This window comes from Haliotis rubra, unplaced genomic scaffold, assembly GCF_003918875.1.
Source record: "Haliotis rubra isolate DU_JTF1 unplaced genomic scaffold, ASM391887v1 Scf29, whole genome shotgun sequence".
In the NCBI taxonomy this organism is placed as follows: Eukaryota; Metazoa; Mollusca; class Gastropoda; order Lepetellida; family Haliotidae; genus Haliotis; species Haliotis rubra.
Window position 1 is genome coordinate 903,331 of NW_025766957.1, and position 19,907 is coordinate 923,237.

At 40.5% G+C, this 19,907-nt stretch overlaps 1 protein-coding gene across 4 annotated transcripts in view; it reads right to left on the minus strand.

Moving 5' to 3' along the window:
- Positions 1-19,907, minus strand: part of LOC124281779 (TNF receptor-associated factor 6-like) — a 54,347-nt gene that overhangs the window by 12,543 nt on the left and 21,897 nt on the right. For 2 of the 4 annotated variants that reach the window (XM_046717754.1, XM_046717751.1), the window contains exon 2: positions 7,341-7,702. In XM_046717754.1, coding sequence (XP_046573710.1) covers positions 7,341-7,591 — 251 coding nt within the window. In that variant the 5' untranslated portion in view covers positions 7,592-7,702. Of the gene's footprint in view, positions 1-7,340; positions 7,703-10,962; positions 11,102-16,925; positions 16,951-19,907 lie in introns of those variants that run through there. The other 2 variants (XM_046717753.1, XM_046717752.1) reach the window with 2 other exon arrangements.

Here is a 19,907-nt window from a genome sequence, read left to right on the forward strand (position 1 = left end):
GGAGACAGTTGATGACAGGGACTATGATGGAGACAGTTGATGACAGGGACTATGATGGAGATAGTTGATGACAGGGACTATGATGGAGACAGTTGATGACAGGGACTATGATGGAGACAGTTGATGACAGGGACTATGATGGAGGCAGTTGATGACAGGGAGAATGATGAGGCAGGAGATGATAGGGACTATGATGGAGACAGTTGATGACAGGGACAATGATAGAGACAGTTGATGGCAGGGACTATGATGGAGACAGTTGATGGCAGAGACAATGATGGAGACAGTTGATGACAGGGACTATGATGGAGATAGTTGATGACAGGGACTATGATGGAGACAGTTGATGACAGGGAGAATGATGAGGCAGGAGATGATAGGGAGAATGATGGAGACAGTTGATGATAGGGACTATGATGGAGACAGTTGATGACAAGGACTATGATGGAGACAGTTGATGACAGGGACTATGATGGAGACAGTTGATGACAGGGACTATGATGGAGATTGATGGATGAGAGATATGAGGACCATGATGGAGACAGTTGATGGCAGGGACTATGATGGAGACAGTTGATGACAGGGACTATGATGGAGACAGTTGATGACAGGGACTATGATGGAGACAGTTGATGACAGATGGAGACAGTTGATGACAGGAGAATGATGAGGCATGGAGATTGACAGGGACTATGATGGAGACAGTTGATGACAGGGACAATGATGGAGACAGTTGATGACAGGGAGAATGATGATGGCAGGAGATGGAGACAGTTGAGACAGATGATGACAGTTGATGACAGGGACCATGATGGAGACAGTTGATGACAAGGACTATGATGGAGACAGTTGATGACAGGGACTATGATGGAGACAGCTGATGGCAGGGAGACAGTTGATGACTATGATGAGACAGTTGATGACAGGACTATGATGGAGACAGTTGATGACAGGGACTATGATGGAGACAGTTGATGACAGGGACTATGATGGACGACAGGGACAGTTGATGACATGATGGAGACAGTTGATGACAGGGACTATGATGGAGACAGTTGATGACAGGGAGAATGATGAGGCAGGAGATGACAGGGACTATGATGGAGACAGTTGATGACAGGGACAATGATGGAGACAGTTGATGACAGGGACTATGATGGAGACAGCTGATGATGGGACAATGGGAGACAGTTGATGATGGAGACAGTTGATGATGACAGGGACTATGATGGAGACAGTTGATGACAGGGACTATGATGGAGACAGTTGATGACAGGGACTATGATGGAGACAGTTGATGACAGGGACTATGATGGAGACAGCTGATGACAGGGACTATGATGGAGACAGTTGATGACAGGGACTATGATGGAGACAGTTGATGACAGGACTATGATGGAGAAGTTGATGGGACCAAGGGATGGCGACAGCTGATGAGACAGGGAGAATGATGAGGCAGGAGATGATAGGGACTATGATGGAGACAGCTGATGACAGGGACAATGATAGAGACAGATGGCAGGGACTATGATGGAGACAGGAGACAATGATGGAGACAGTTGATGACAGGGACTATGATGGAGACAGGGAGTTGATGACAGGGACTATGATGGAGACAGCTGATGACAGGACTATGATGGAGACAGTTGATGACAGGGACTATGATGGAGACAGCTGATGACAGGGACTATGATGGAGACAGTTGATGACAGGGACTATGATGGAGACAGCAGGGATGATGGGAGAGGGACTATGATGGAGACAGTTGATGACAGGGACAATGATGGAGACAGTTGATGACAGGACTATGATGGAGACAGTTGATGACAGGGACTATGATGGAGACATTGATGACAGGGACAGGGACAATGCAGATGGAGACAGCTGGATGACAGGACTATGATGGAGACAGGGACTATGATGACAGGATGGCACAGGGACTATGATGGAGACAGTTGATGACAGGGACTATGGGAGAAGTTGGATGAGGCAGGAGACAGTAGGACAGGGATGAGTTGATGAGAGACAGTTGGATGACAGGGACAGGACTATGATGGAGATAGTTGATGACAGGGACTATGATGGAGACAGTTGATGACAGGGACTATGCTGGAGACAGTTGATGACAGGGACTATGCTGGAGACAGTTGATGACAGGGACTATGATGGAGACAGTTGATGACAGGGAGAATGATGAGGCAGGAGATGACAGGGACTATGATGGAGACAGTTGATGACAGGGACTATGATGGAGACAGTTGATGGCAGGGACAATGATGGAGACAGTTGATGGCAGGGACAATGATGGAGACAGTTGATGACAGGGACTATGATGGAGACAGTTGATGACAGGAACTATGATGGAGACAGTTGATGGCAGGGACAATGATGGAGACAGTTGATGACAGGGACAATGATGGAAACAGTTGATGACAGGGACAATGATGCAGACAGTTGATGACAGGGACTATGATGGAGACAGTTGATGACAGGGACTATGATGGAGACAGTTGATGACAGGGACTATGATGGAGACAGTTGATGACAGGGACTATGATGGAGACAGTTGATGGCAGGGACAATGACGGAAACAGTTGATGACAGGGACAATGATGGTGACAGTTGATGGCAGGGACAATGATGGAGACAGGAGATGACAGGGACTATGATGAAGACAGTTGATGACAGGGATAATGATGGAGACAGTTGATGACAGGGACTATGATGGAGACAGTTGATGACAGGAACTATGATGGAGATAGTTGATGACAGGGACTATGATGGAGACAGTTGATGGCAGGGACAATGATGGAGGCAGTTGATGACAGGGAATATGATGGAGAAAGTTGATGACAGGGACTATGATGGAGACAGTTGATGGCAGGGACAATGATGGAGACAGTTGATGACAGGGACTATGCTGGAGACAGTTGATGGCAGGAACAATGATGGAAACAGTTGATGGCAGGGACAATGATGGTGATAGTTGATGACAGGGATGATGACAGAGACAGTGGAAGACTGGACAATGTCAGTAGAAGACAGGGACAACGGGGACAGGTGATGACTTCACCTGTCAAGCAATAATGTAAAACATTCAAAGAGGCAAGCACCTGCCTGACAGCCGGTGTGCTGCACACCAATGATGTTTCTCAGCTTCCTGATTGAAATGAAACAAAAGCTGAGACAGGAAGGAAGACAGCTAGGACAAAAAGACACAGCTTAAATATTCTGTTTAATCACATCCCAGGAAAATTTATTTTTTCAGCAAATCCCATCCCCCTCTAATAGATAAAATGGACAGCTCATAAGTTCATAAAAATGCATAAATATTCATGACGGCATGGCAAAAGTCTTTCTCACACACACACAGACACACACACACACACTGTTAACACTGCACTATGACATAAATATAATTATTCTCATTTTGTCAGCATTTGGGAGGGCCATAAACCAGACAATAAAGGCCAAAGGGCCAACCCATGACGATCGATGGGCTCCAATATCATCGCAATGCATACACTAAATGGAATCCATGTGATAAATCTTTAAATGGCATGCACTCTTTTACATGCCATGTACTTGTCATATCCATTGCTTCTACATCATAATTCTTATTTATAAGCAGACTTCCATTTCATTTAATACGCATCATATTCATTGGCCTCATTGTCATGCATTACTTTTATTCGATGGCTTTCATGTCATGCAATTCAACCATATCCACTAGCCTCCATGTCATATTATACTTATATCCACTTGCCTCTGTGTCATGTCATACTTATATCCACTAGCCTCTATGTCATGTCTTACTTATATTCACAATCCTCCATGTCATGTCATACTTATATTCACTAGCCTCAAAGTCATGTCATATTTATATCTACTAGCCTCTATGTCATGTAATACTTATATCCACTAGCCTCTATGTCATGTAATACCTATGTCCACTAGCCTCTGTGTCATCTCATACTAAAATTCCCTAGCCTCTATGTCATGTTATACTTATATCCACTAGCCTCTGTGTCATCTCATACTAATATCCACTAGCCTCTATGTCATGTCATACTTATATGCACTAGCCTCTATGTCATGTCATACTAATATCCACTAGCCTCTATGTCATGTCATACTTATATCCACTTGCCTCCATGTCATGTAATATGTGTATCCACTAGCCTCCATGTCATACCTATATCCACTTGCCTCCATGTCATGTAATACCTATATCCACTAAGTCACGTCATACCTATATCCACTAGCCTCCATGTCATACTTATTCACATCAAAAGTACACCATATCATACACATTCTAATGGTATCAACTTGCACATGAAGTTTCAACAATACAGTATAAATTCTACAACTTACTGGTATGTCACTTCCTGAATATCTTCCTGGCTTCCCATTGGCCCAAACAACTCAGCCAATCAGAGCATTGATCAAATATCCAGATACTGAACATCACAGCTACCCAGAAGAACAAACCACAATGTGTCACATCCGTCTCGCTGTTTGACATCAGCACTTCAGTTCTTACCGACTTTACGACTTTAGCCAATAAGAATGTTAGACCTATGACATCCTGTTAGTGGTGGAACCGACACGACTTTAAAATTATCAGAGCGATTCATCTCAGGATGTTCACATTCACATGCAAATCTTTGGATGGACAAAAAAAAGGTTCATTGTGCAGACCTGAATTACGGCATTCAACAAGCATACATGATCGGTTCACCAAACTGTCACCAGGTGGAAGCACGTGCAGACCGATGTCACAAGCAAGTTCGACCAACTTTTTTGTCACTTTATTGTACAACTGTGAGTGAGTGAGTGAATGGAGTGAGTGAGTGAGTGAGTGAGTGAGTGAGTGAGTGAGTGAGTGAGTGAGTGAGTGAGTGAGTGAGTGAGTGAGAGTTTTATCCCTGCACTCAGCAATATTCCAGCTATATACCGGCGATCTGTAAATAATCGAGTTTGGACTAGAAAATCCAGTGATCAAAAGCTTGAGCATCGATCTACGCTAGGGGATATGATGACGTTTCAACCAAGTCAGCGAGCCTGACCACCTGATCCCGTTAGTCGTCTCTTACGACAGCATGGGTTACTGAAGATCAATTCTAACTCAGATCTTCACAGGTAGTTGACTATAGTCCAAAATTTGAGATTCCTATTTGAGATTCCTATGATTTATAAACATATACAATTGTCTATACCAGGAGAACACTGTCACGGTAAAGTTTGGACAGTCTTAAATCTTCATTAGTCTTCAGCCGGAGTTATGAGGAGATGAAAGACGAAGATGATGAATTTAGAAAAATGGAATCTTTCATAGACTCCACTGCATAATGCATTGATAAAATACCATACAACTTTGATAGAAACAAGCAACTACATTTAAAGTGAAAAGGAAACCTAATGAGCTGGGAGATTCTGAAAGTGTAGAACGTTTCTACAAAGATGTTCAACATCCTGCACCTTTATAGAGGAGTTTCATTTTTTTCCCTTTATGAGTGAAAACTACAAAAAGTTATTTGTAATACCACTTAAATTTCCAAATCCTTCGCCTCTTACTAAATAAATCTGAAACCTCTTACCAAGAGCTATTATAAAAATGTGTTCTATAGGAACACTAGCCACAACATCCAGAACAGTCATAGTATCTACTGCCCACTTTACACATGATTTATGCTGATACAGCATTTGTTGAAGGGTCAACTAACATGGGTATGCAGAAAATCAAACAGGAAGTTCAATGACCCAGTTCCTCCGGAACCACTGACTGTACTTCCAGATAAAGACACAGCAGTATACCTATACAAATATTCCAGACACCCCAGCTCCTGTGTTGAGGGTCAGTTTCACATGTGTTGGAATGCTCTGTTTGGAGAATATTATGAGAGTTTGGTGAGGTGAGGTGAAATTGGGTTTAACGTCGTGCTTGAGAATATTTCGCTTCATATGACGACGTGCATGCGTGTGTATGTGTATGTGTGGCTGTTTGTACTAGCCCAGACAGAAGCTGTTTTTTATAGTGCTAGCCCACTGAGATACCATGCCGCAGTGAAGCATGAATACCCCACACAGATACATTATACTGACTCCGAGCTGACCAGTACTTGTTGTACCCATTAATGCCGAGCGCCAGGCAGGGACCAACAAGTACCATATTTTAACGTCTTTTGGTATGACGCGGTCGGGGGATCGAACCCATGACCTTCTGCTCTCTGGGCGGACGCTTTAACCACTATACCACGGAGGAGGTCAGGATGAGAGTTGGGAAATTTAGACAATTACCTTGGGGATCATATCTAGAGTATCACATACATAACACATCCAAAACCAATTTAACTGGCTTGGATAGACATTCATCATCCAAAACGGTGTTCCACAGGAGATGTCGCTTGTGTGAGATCATATGATATGCTATGACATCGCTGCACTGCAAATCTAATGGTAGTACAGAGTTGAGAGATGTACATTTTTCACTGAAAACTAATGAAGAATGATTGTTGATGATAAATAGAATCTCACCCTCGTGTCTACTGATATCAATTATATCAACACTCGTTGATAAAGGTAAAAATATCCTCGGCAAGCCTCGGATATTTGTAACTTTGTCAACTCGTGTTGATATAATTGATATCAGTGGTCACTTGGGTGAGATTCTCTATATGTGTGGCCATTAAAAAAAATACACTATCTCTTGTTAAAATCAGTAATATTACGGGTAAATCAAGGTGGTTTGAAAATAATCAACACTGATTACACAAACTAGTCATTTACATTGTAAGCATTAGGTATGATAAGATGCTATGATTACAAGTGATCAAGGTATGATGACAAGTGTCAAGGTATGATGACAAGCAACCAAGGTATGATGACAAGCAACCAAGGTATGATGACAACCAAGAAAAGTGTGATAATAAGCAATCACGGTGTGATGATAAGGAATCAATTGATCTGCAATCAAGGGGTGATGACAAGCAAATCAAGGTGCGATGACATGCAATGAAAGTGCGATGACATACAATCAAGGTGTGATGACATAAAATAAAGGTGCAATGACATACAATCAAGGTGTGATGACATAAGATAAAGGTGCGATGACATACAAAAAAGGTGTGATGACATACAATCAAGGTATAATGACAAGCAGTGAAAGTGCGGTGACATACAATAAAGGTGCGGTGTCATATAATAAAGGTCCAATGACATATAATAAAGGTGCGATGACATACAATAAAGGTGCGATGACATACAATCAAGGTGTGATGACATACAATAAAGGTGATTGATGATTCTTCATTCTTTATTTGCCCCCCAAAAAGACTTACCTCAGCCATTTTGTGATGCAGCCACGGCAGAACCTGTGACCACATTTGGTCTGTCGAGGTTCTCGCAGGATGAGCAGGCAGATGGCACACTCATACTTGGGGTCAGGGGTCGGCACAAAGTCATAATCAAAGCCCTCTGTCCGCTCTTGATACCAATATGCTGGCCCCGACGATGACCCCTCTCCAAAAGACGCGCTATCGCTCCCACTCGGGAATGATGGCTGCCCGAGGTTAGCCTCATTTTCATCCATTATCTTCACGAACAAAACGTCCTTGGTGCAGACTCATGACACGCGTCACTCCTAGCAACCACACAATTGGATGAGGCAACATCGAGAGTTCTTTCTGAGCATGTAGAGAGCCTGAAACACAACAGTGAGAATGTGAATAACTCAACAAGATGAGGCAACACCAAGAATTCTTGCTGGGCACATAGACTGATAGAGCCTGAAACACAACAGTGACCAAGCAACACCAAGAGCTCTTGCTGGACACATAGACTGATAGAGCCTGAAACACAACAGTGACCTAGCAACACCAAGAGCTCTTGCTGGACACATAGACTGATAGAGCCTGAAACACAACAGTGACCTAGCAACACCAAGAGCTCTTGCTGGACACATAGGCTGATAGAGCCTGAAACACAACAGTGACCTAGCAACACCAAGAGCTCTTGCTGGACACATAGACTGATAGAGCCTGAAACACAACAGTGACCTAGCAACACCAAGAGCTCTTGCTGGACACATAGACTGATAGAGCCTGAAAAACAACAGTGACCCAGCAACACCAAGAGCTCTTGCTGGACACATAGACGGATAGAGCCTGAAACACAACAGTGACCTAGCAACACCAAGAGCTCTTGCTGGACACATAGACTGATAGAGCCTGAAACACAACAGTGACCTAGCAACACCAAGAGCTCTTGCTGGACACATAGACTGATAGAGCCTGATACACAACAGTGACCTAGCAACACCAAGAGCTCTTGCTGGACACATAGACTGATAGAGCCTGAAACACAACAGTCACCTAGCAACACCAAGAGCTCTTGCTGGACACATAGACTGATAGAGCCTGAAACACAACAGTCACCTAGCAACACCAAGAGCTCTTGCTGAACATCCACAGCCGAGTAAAGATGATTTAAGTGACTGCCCAATTATATCAATGTGACGAACATAAGCAACTGACATATTGTACTGAGGTCGGGAAACAAACCTGGTTACTTGGCATAATGAACAAACACAATGAACCACTAGGCTACTCCATCGCCGTCATACGTTTTGGTAATTAGCGAGTTTTGTTGCGTAAATATTACTAAACGCGATGTCAAACTAAACTCACTAACTCACTCAACTCTATTGGCATCCAAGTGTCATTGCGTTTCTGTTTATATTACTTATCAAGAGAATCGGATGACTTGCTGTTAGGGGTGGGTATTGCAGAGAATTTTCATATTGCGATATATTGCGATGCGGAAGCATATATTGCAATATGTATTGCAATATAGTGCAAGGATTATTTTTTTAACAAAAACTACTTATAATCGAGTTAATGCTTGATTATAAAGCAAAAACACAACAAAATCACTATGATTGATTAACCTTTTATAAAAACTTTTAATCATGACAAAATAAAAATGTAAGTAACATTTGGCACTAATGAAACAGGGAAAAGAACAATTAAAAAAACGGAAATGTCCGAAGATTTCCGAGTGTTACGAAGTTTTCCGAATGCATGTCAAAATACCGGTTTTCAATCAGCGTATCGCAATACGTATTGTTTTAATGTCTGAACCGGTAAATACCAGTAAACCGGTTATTTTGCGCAGCCCTACTTGCTGTTGTATCAAATCAGCCAAACAGCAAAACAAATCTGAGTATATTCAAAACAGATTTCTACAAATACATAAGATGTATGCATCAGGACAATCCCTGTTAAAGGGGTAATCCACACTCTATTGCGCTCCTTTAAACTAAACAACAAGTAACAGCCTTTCCGCTCTAGATCTTCATACCTGGGACAACACAAAGTAGCTGTTTCCAGGAAAAACCTCAAACAAAGAAAATATATGCTCTGGTTCCTATAGGGGGAACGTAAGATCATCTGACAAATTTGTAAAGAAGAGATTATGTTTCACATCTCAAAGTCATTCTCAGGAAGCCCTCACTGTCACAAACACCAGTCTTTGAAACCCCTGCTTTGAACAACTGAAAATAGTGCGTCAAAAACTACATGTTTATTGGTTTAATTTGGCTAAAAGTGGTAACTCTAATTGGAAATTTTAGACATATTCACTTCTTCCTATAGGAGCTTAGTAAAATTGCTATCTATACTCAAAAGGATCTTCACAGGTCCCGAGCACATTAGGATACATCAACTCAGCCAATATATGCATGGAGTGACCTGCAACATCGCTGACAATGGAAGGCTTCATCTTTAATGTTTGCACATGGGCTGGTCGACAATCCATTCAAAATAACAAAATTTGCCTGTCATGGGTGAAACTACTCCACACCTCACTACTGCCCCCATGTCAACAACATCCTGAATGCATCTGTTGATGCTCATGGTGTCAATCACTGGGTTGTCTGGTCCAGACTCGGATTATTTACAGACCACTGTAATACAGCTTTAACACTACTGAGGGGGGTGGGGGGGGGGTGGGGTTGAATAAGTAACAAAGAAAATTGTAGTGATGACATGCCAAATGCTGGTAGGTCAGGAATGTTGCAGCCTTCTGTGAATCAGCGGCCAAACCATGACTAGTCTGTAAACAGTGTAAAGCCATAGGTGTACAGTCTGTCCCTTGTGTTGCATAGCCCACACTAATCGTTGACGCTTTTGGTAAACTGTTCAGGGGGTGCATATAAACGTTTTTAAAGGGAAGATGTTGAAATTCGCCTACATCTTATTGAACTGAAGTTCCCCTTGACAACAGGAACAGATTTGAATCTATTACGCATTGGAATTTATGTAATAAGACGATCTTGTCTAGATGTAGTATTGCTTAGGCCAGCCAGGCCCATATATTTGTGATAAGTCTCAGAACTTTTTTAAATGAGCGATCAGCTCAACTGCATTAGTGATTTAAGTCTCGCAATAGGTGCACACAGTTCAGTTTTATGCGCATGTGCATGTGATCATGTACTGATAATGCATAATGTCAAAGGTCATTGTGATTGCACACTGCATTCTGATGTATAGCCACAGTAATGACATGCACACCTCAAAGATAGCTACATTCAAATAAGTAGTTCTGTTACTTTTTGTTGCAAGTATATAACAGCATCCGCAACAGCAACAGCGTTTCATACTGAAATACTTACATATATCATTGAAGGCATACAAATATTTGGAAAAGCTTGACACAAGAGACCCAAATTTATAAAATCATAATTCCTGAATGATAAGATAAATATTCAATTCCCTCCAAATGTATTGAAATTGACCATTAAAAATCAAAATAATGACTAAATTAATTAATTATTGCAAATATTCATCTACCTAACCTAAATCTAACTTTTCAAACCAGGAAATAAATCACCTTTGTACACATACAAAAGCCCTGGTATCTCCAAATTAAACTGATACCATGGAAAAGTAAGTCCTTACTCACCAAACCAAGAGAGAACGCCTTCCTGAAAATGTTTCACCAGCTGTGCAGTGGATAAATCCAGTAAAACAAATCAACTTGATTCAGAAAGTAGAGAGAGCAATGCTGAACAAGCCATGGGTATGTCTGTCCTATGTGTGTCACACTACTTCCTGGTTCACCTGTCAATATCCACGTGAAGGTGAACTTAAACATCTATCTGCTTATCTTCCTCAGCAAGGGAGTTTAATTACCTTAAAAGTAATTGGCTGGAATTACGGAATTATATTTCGGCTGGACTATTGAGTCAATGCATAGTCCTGTCAAAATTGTGTAACAAAATCAACATTCTGTTCATTTCAGGATTTGCAGAACATGTGAACCATTGACAGGGCTTTTTTAACCAGATATTTGCAAAATCTTAATCAAGCAAGACAAAACACTGCATGAGGGAACATAATTTACCAATCAGATAGTCTCGACTCCGTGCTTCCTTTTTGTTTGAAGAAAATGTAAGAGTGTGAGAGGTGGAATCTGATTGGTCAGTATGAGAGACAAGTGTTGGGAATAACTCAGAATAACCATCAGATTTTTGCAGTCAGTTACCTCCCTTGCCTTCGGAAGATGGCTTCTGCTTGTATTGTTCAGGACTAAAGTCAGCCTTAAAGTGCCACTGCCAGCCCACTGAATTACCAAGAAACAGTTGAACTTGGACACTATTCCAATGCCATTATTTTATCCCATTAATGCTGAGGGGCAGGGTTAGAATAAATACCATTTTTAGTGCCTTTCGGCGTGACACAGCTTGCAGTGCTAAAGATAACAGTACCTGTTATTATCAGAACTGGCTATTTATAAATACATCTTTTCAAACCAATAAGTACCAAACTGCAAGTTTTTAGAATTGACAACCTCAATTGTTGTAAATTTGGATTTTGGCGCCAAAGTACATAACCATTAAAGTCTCTGAATGGCAGTTAGAAGCGATACACATAAATGGGGGGAATTTAATGATGTCAACTTCTGTAATTTGAGGAACTTGATGTTTTGGAGTATATTGTAAATCCTTCATTAGCAGAAACATCCCATTCCTCACATTACAGAAGTTGATAGCCATAATATCCCCCTTTTAAACTTAACATTACTGAGATGAGAGAATTCAAGTGCTTCAATAGCCAATGGAAAGACAGGAAAAAATCATTTTGCTGCTGACACGAAACCAATCTTCCATGTCAGCTGAAGGCAAAGCCTCATATGTTAATCAAAGGTTTCAGGTTTTTTGACGAGTATTCTGGTGATATTATTAGACAAGGTACCAAAACAATTAATCATAAGAGAGTATATTATTGTGTTTTTGGTTATTTGAGACAGCTGTAATTTGCAATCCATCCCTATTTCATTGGTGTTCTTCTACACGATATGCCAATATGGCATCTATCTGGAGCACTGGGGAACAAACCACCAAACTTCCTTTCTCTGGGCAGATGCTCGATCTACTGTTTGTTTTTTGCTTTTTTTTTAATGCCACTCTCAGCAATATTCCAGCTATATGGTGGCAGTCTGTAAATAATCAAGTCTGGACCAGACAATCCAGTGATCAACATCATGAGCATGGATCTACGCAATTGAGAACCGATGACATGTGTCAACCAAGTCAGCAAACCTGACCACCCGGTCCCGTTAGTCACCTCTTACGACAAGCATGGGTTACTGAAGATCAATTCTAACCGGGATCTTCACAGGTCACACATTATAGGAATGCACAGTATACGTGTATGAAATAAGGCCCGTCCGACCGCCCGAGACAGGCTAGATTTCTGACGGACGGTCTAAATTTACAGCTTGCAAGCCCGATTACCGGTAGATGTTTCACACATCTGAGTAAATTCACCATATCTTGGTGCCTGGTCTGGTTAAATCCATTTTGGGTTGGTAACTTATTGAAGTTGTCAGCCCTGATGTCAGGGTGGGTTTTGGGCTTATTTCATACACTGATAGTATACCTGTATTGCAATATATATTAAATACCTGTATTGTATATGTTAAATACCTGTATTGTATATGTTAAATACCTGTATTGTATATGTTAAATACCTGTATTGTATATGTTAAATACCTGTAATGTATATGTTAAATACCTGTATTGTATATGTTAAATACCTGTATTGTATATGTTAAATACCTGTATTGTGTTAAATACCTGTAATGTATATGTTAAATACCTGTAATGTATATGTTAAATACCTGTATTGTATATGTTAAATACCTGTATTGTATATGTTAAATACCTGTATTGTATATGTTAAATACCTGTATTGTATATGTTAAATACCTGTATTGTATATGTTAAATACCTGTATTGTATATGTTAAATACCTGTATTGTATATGTTAAATACCTGTATTGTATATGTTAAATACCTGTATTGCAACCTATTGCAATATGTATTACAACACAGATAACAGTTTCACAATTTATTGCAACAGAGTTTTTGCCCAATGCACTGACCTAATGACTGGAATGCATGTTAAAATATGTAGAAGGTTAAAAAATAATTCTGATAAAAATGTAAAAATGCATGAAAATGGGACTTTTTCTTTTTTCTTTATCTAAATGTTGAGTGTTTTCAAATTTAGAGGACACTAATGTACTTGAGATTTGCTGCTATAGTATTTAAATTTAGAACTTTTAAAACATGGATAATGAAAACAACCATTCAACTGTCAATACTTTACAATTCTGTTACAAACAGGATATTGACACAGAAATATCTTCCTCTGCAAAATAGATCTCGAATACCCATCTTGTACAATCCTGTGCTGTCTAGAACCAGCTACAGTATGACAGTGTATGGAGTTATCAGGCACAACCGGGATGAGCGTGTAGTATTTACAACAAGCACGCTCTCGCGTCTCTAAACCCCTTTATAGCAGTGGCGTCTCAAGCGGCAACCAGGAAGTATTATGAACGCTGATAAAATCTTAAGGACTTTCTATTCATTTGTTATTCATCTATTAAAAATTTAGGGTGAAAAAACACAGATCTCCCATTCACCATGCTCTTGAGTTCCTTGTCATTGTTACACTTTCAATGTCATCCGGATCTTATGCAGGGGCGGATACAGCTTTTTGAGAAAGAGGGGTGCACACTATTGAGAAAAGGAGGGGTGCACACTTCATTTTCACCCAAATTTCAATGGTCATTTAACAAACTTTCAGCACAAAAGGGTGTGTGTGTGCGCACCCCCCTCTGGGTCCGCCCATGTTATGTTACTTGATATTTTATTGGAAGTTAATGTAATACATCGTAGCCAATCATTTGGGAATGAACATGTGACATGACATTAAAGCCTCTGTTGTATACATGCAATATCATCCATGCATCAGCCAATCATGAAAAATACAAACATTTGCCAGCTCCTCGAGATCTGATTAAAAAAACAGAATGTGTGTGTGGTAAGGAGCACGTAACGATCAACGATGAATAGAATTCGGGCAAGATTACACACAATCAGTAAAGTAAATGTCTTGTGAAGTTCCGGGTTTGAATAGGTAGGGCTGTGTATTGGCAAATACTGACTGACTGAGTATGGTTTTACGCCGCTTTTAGCAATATTCCAGCAACATCATGGCGGGGGGACACCAGAAATGGGCTTCACACATTGTACCCATGTGGGGATTCGAACCTGGGTCTTCGGTGTGACGAGCCAACGCTTTAATCACTAGGCTACCCCACAGCCCCTATTGGCAAATAAACTATTGCAATACATGTATATTGCAATTCAGGTACCCGTATTGCGATATGCATTTCAATAGATTGGGAACTTAAGTGTTTGACAGGAAGTGACACTAATTGAACAGGTCAATCTTTTCAACATTAAAAGTCCCTAAGAATATATGTTATGGTTCCGGTAATGGTAATTTCAAAATTAGGTTGCTTAGTCAGGGATACTAGTTTCTTTTTTCATACAACTTATAGTTGTACACTATGCCGTTTTGTCATTGAATAATGAAGGAAAACATCTGTTATGAATGAAAGTCTCTGTAGATTTTAATTTATACCATAAAGATAACCACAAAAACTTCATAGATGATCTTTACCGAACATACAAGTTCTCAGACAAAATATTACAATACATATCTTTTGAAAAGCGTATTACGGTATACTGGTAATACCGTGTAGTCCTAAGAATTGGTCTTCAGCAACAATTGACTGACTGACTGACTGAGTATGGTTTTACTCCGCTTTTAGCAATATTCCAGCAACATCACGGCGGGGGACACCAGAAATGGGCTTCACGCATTGTACCCATGTGGGGATTCGAACCCGGGTCCTCGCCGTGACGAGCCAACGCTTTAACCACTAGGCTACCCCACCGCCCCAGCAACAATTGAAGTGGTGAGAAACAGGATTTATATTTTTGCAGACTTTGGTGATGTGCGGCATTGTATCCCAACTGCATAGGTCGAATCTCATGATGTCTGACACTGGATAGTCAGGTACTGATGAAATCATACAGTATAAACAGTGTATGAAATAAGCCAAAACTCCAGCCAGACATCAGGGCTGGTAACTTCAAAATGTTACCAACCCAAAATGGATTTAACCAGACCAAAGATGGTGAATTTACTTAGATGTATGGAACATCTAAAATTTTTACCAGATCATCGGGCTGGCTAGCTGTAAATTTAGACCGTTCGTCAGAAATCTAGCCCGTCTCGGGTGGTCGGACGGGCCTTATATCATACACTGGTATATAGGCTTCATATAGCTTGATTACTTCTGTGTACGCCGTTAAATATGCTAGTAAGCAAACACATGGTTGTTTTGAGGATGGGATTGGAGTGGTTGGGTAGCTCCATGGTTAAACCGTTCACTGGTCACCTGAGACCTGGGTTCAATTCCCTGCATGGGTACAATGTGTGAAACCCAGTTCTGGTGTCTACAGTGATATTGCTGGAATATTGCTTAAAATGGCATAAAGATGCACTTACTCATCACCTGGTCCCAAACTACAACATGACTGACCCGTGAAGATCCGGGTTAGAATTGGTCTTCAGTAACCCATGCTTGTCATAAGAGGCAGTTAACGGGATCAGGTGGTCAGGCTCGCTGATTTGGTTGACACATGTCATCGTATTCCAATTGCGTAGATTGATGCTCATGATGTTGATCACTGGACTCAATTATCTACACACCGCCGCCATATAGCTGGAATATTGCTGAGTGCGGCCAACCAACCAACAACCGCTGAAGCAGGTAGCGGGCATTGATCTATGCAACTTGGGATACGATGACATGATTCAACCAAGGCTGACTGGCAGTGAGCAAGTCTGACAACCTGATCCCTTTAATCGCCTCTTACAACAAGCACGGGTCACTGAAGATCAATTCTAACCCAGATCTTCAGGGGCTACACTTACAAACATAATTTGGTTCAGAACTGGAACTCACATAGATATTCTATTATTTCACTCAAAGCTAAAACATAAAACTAAAGCCTCTTGTCCTATTAGTCAGTTGTCATTGAAATGTGAGTCCCTTCTGCTCAGCCACAGTATGGGCAAGTGTACTTTCTGTTCCAGTACACATTCTGTTCCAGATCAAGAGAGAGTGAATTTAGTTTTTTGCCATTTTTAAAAATATTCCAGCAATACTCACAGAGGACACCAGAAGTAGGCTTCATACATTGTACCCATGTGGGGAATTGAACCTAGGGCTTCAGTGTAGTGAGTGAACGCTTTAACCACAAGGCTACCCCACCACCCGTCCATGGCATGCTACATTAAAAAACCAACAAACCAAATCCGTAGCATGAGCTATTACTTTATCGTAACCATAAAAATACGGGACACATAAACTCTGCTTCAAGTTATAAATACATTTATATGATCTAATACATGCTTCTCATAATTCCAATCCCTTGAATTAACTCTATAGACACCATATCACATGACATAAGCACATAAAACATAAAAGAAACAAACCTCACTGACAGGTACTACTGGGTCTCCCAGTATGAAGCTGGATTGGTTGAGGGAATGTTGTGTACTGACCTATTTAGTCAGACCAGGAAGTAACTGGGGGGCACCTGTTTACTACAAGATGGGGCAACAGAGTAAACACATATCCTGGTCACAATGGTTCCCAGCCTGCATTTAAAGACACTGCTGTATTCTGAAAACCTATCCATAACCCTCTCAACAGAGGAGAGCCACAACCGCAGGTCTGTTAGTTCGTGACTAGTGAAAATTTAAATGGTCTAGTTTTCTTTCAAAATCTAGTTATTATACAGACACTCCAGTCTGGAAAGAGGTACACACTAGATGGATATGACTTCTTGAATCTGTGGCCCAGATATATGGTTCATGGTCCACTAGGTTTACAACATCTTAGTGCTAAGATGGTTATAACATTTGGTTATGACAGTAGTAGTAGTTGAGGCACTGTAGCTCACCTGCATACAAAGTCAATAGTTTTAAAAAGGACAATCACCCATGGAACAAGAGCCACCTGTAAGAAATAATATTTAAATATTTTTTTCATTATTACTAAAAACTAACAGTAAAATGTGATGAACTGATCAAAATATGATGTCATTATGAGGAGATGTATCCAAAGTTAAGCTCTCCAGGTTGCAAACATCAATCTGGTGAAAACACTCATGGTACAACAGATATGAATCAATAGGCAATGCGAAAAGAATTTTTTGTGTTGGAAATTTGGTAGGTGTTTGGAAATGTTTCAGTAAAAAATGATTTCTTCAGTTATAATGTGATCTTAGACCAGGGTTCGATTCCCCACATGGGTACAATGTGTGAAGCCCATTTCAGATGTTACAAATAGTGCAATCCCCATCATGATATTGCTGGAATATTGCTAAAAGCAGCATGGGAATCCAAACTCATTCAATCTGTTTGCAGGACTGGCAGTATGTCTGGTAGCCAAGTCTGTACTTGCTACAATCTGTTTGGGGGCGGAGGATTTCCCATTTCTTGTATCATTCCATATTTAAGTTTGTACATCAAATATTTCAACAACCGTGATATATTCACCTGATGAAGGAGTAAGTATATAATCGAACCATTGTGTTCCTCACAATAAAGGAGTTGACATCCATAAAACTCTCTTCCTTAAATGTGATATACTTTTGGAGTGACATTGCACATCTTCATTAATGAGTCTCGCATAAGATGTGAAAAGCTGTGTTTGATTTAAAATAGGGCTGCAACGAATACACCATGACACTATATCTTTTTACACCATACAGACTAATTCTTGACTTTATGATAGGTGGTGATGTGCAATGGTGACATGCACGGCTGAAACATTCAAACCAGCCAGTAATAGATTTTTAAATACACGCAATTATACTTATATTTTAACAGTTTGCTGAATATGTTATTCTGCCATTATCCCAATTATATAGTTTACTATTTCTGTGATGCAGAGTATGGCTTGCCTACATGCTTACACGCACGTACTTACACCCTTTCCACTATGTTTGTATCTGTGGAAATGTTATGTCATATACTCTCTTTTTAACATATTTTCACGCTAACCAAATGTGCAATAAAGTCTTACCTCATCGTATCTTATGATGCCTTTGTGTGGCCAGTTTGGCAAGGACGATTTCTATCACTGACATATAGATGGTTCATTAGCACAGCCTTCACCATTATCAGTAACATTCAAGCTGAGCAGTATAGCTTTTCTGCCTGAACAATAATATACCTATTGACCTGACCTAGGTTCTATGATCCAGCAATACATCACAGATTGTAACAGTGAGTGAGTGAGTGAGTGTAGTTTTACACCCCTTTTAGCAATATTCCAGCAATATCACAGTGGGGGACACCAGAAATCAGCTTCACACATTGTACCCATGTGGTTAATCAAACCCGGGTCTTCAGCGTGAAGAGCGAACGCTTTAAGCACTAGGCTACCCCACCGATTGTAACAGTAAACTACATGATGGCCGTGCGAAGGGAGAGATCATCTGGAAGTTCAGGTCACTTGACAGTTGGTATTTAAGTTATGTTTGAATTCCACACTTCAAAACATGACATGTGTTTAATAGGGCTGCGCAATATAACCGCTTTACCGGTATTTACCACTTCAGACATGTAATCGATACGTATTGCGGTATTTCAACATGCTTTTGAAAAACTTCGTAACTTTCGGAAATCATTGGATATTTCCGTTTTTCACACCGGAAGTCAAGTTAAGTTCAGTTTGAAGTTGTGTTCTTAATTTTTGTTCAAGTATTTCGCAATGTTTTGGATCTGAATGTTAAATATTTACAGAACAGAACAGAACAGAATTTTATTTCAGTAACAGGCCTCCGGCCCAAAATACACGTACATAAATTGATGATAAGTAGAGCACATATATATTTCATTGAGATTTGTGTTTCTTGTCAACAAAGTATAAAAATAGATTTAAATATTTACTCATTATAATGACCAGTGATCTCTGATATGTCAGAACCAACAACAGATTCCTGAACCACCAACAACAGATTCCTGAACCAACCACAGATTCCTGAACCAACCACCAACCAGATTCCTTACCTGAACCAACAAGAGACTCCTGAACCAACAACAGATACCTGAACCAACAACAAGAGACTCCTGACTCCTGAACCAACCACAGACTCCTGAACCAACCACAGATTCTGAACCAACAACAGATTACCTGAACCAACCTTAACCAAAAGATACCTGAACCAACAACAGACTCCTGAACCAACAACAGATACCTGAACCAACAAGAGACTCCTGAACCAGCAACAGATTCCTGAACCAACAACAGATTCTTGAACCAACAACAGATACCTGAACCAACAACAGACTCCTGAACCAACAACGCAGAATGCCTGAACTGAACCAACAACAGATACCTGAACCAACAAGAGAGATACAACCAACAGATTCCTGATACCAACAACAGACTCCTGAACAACAGAA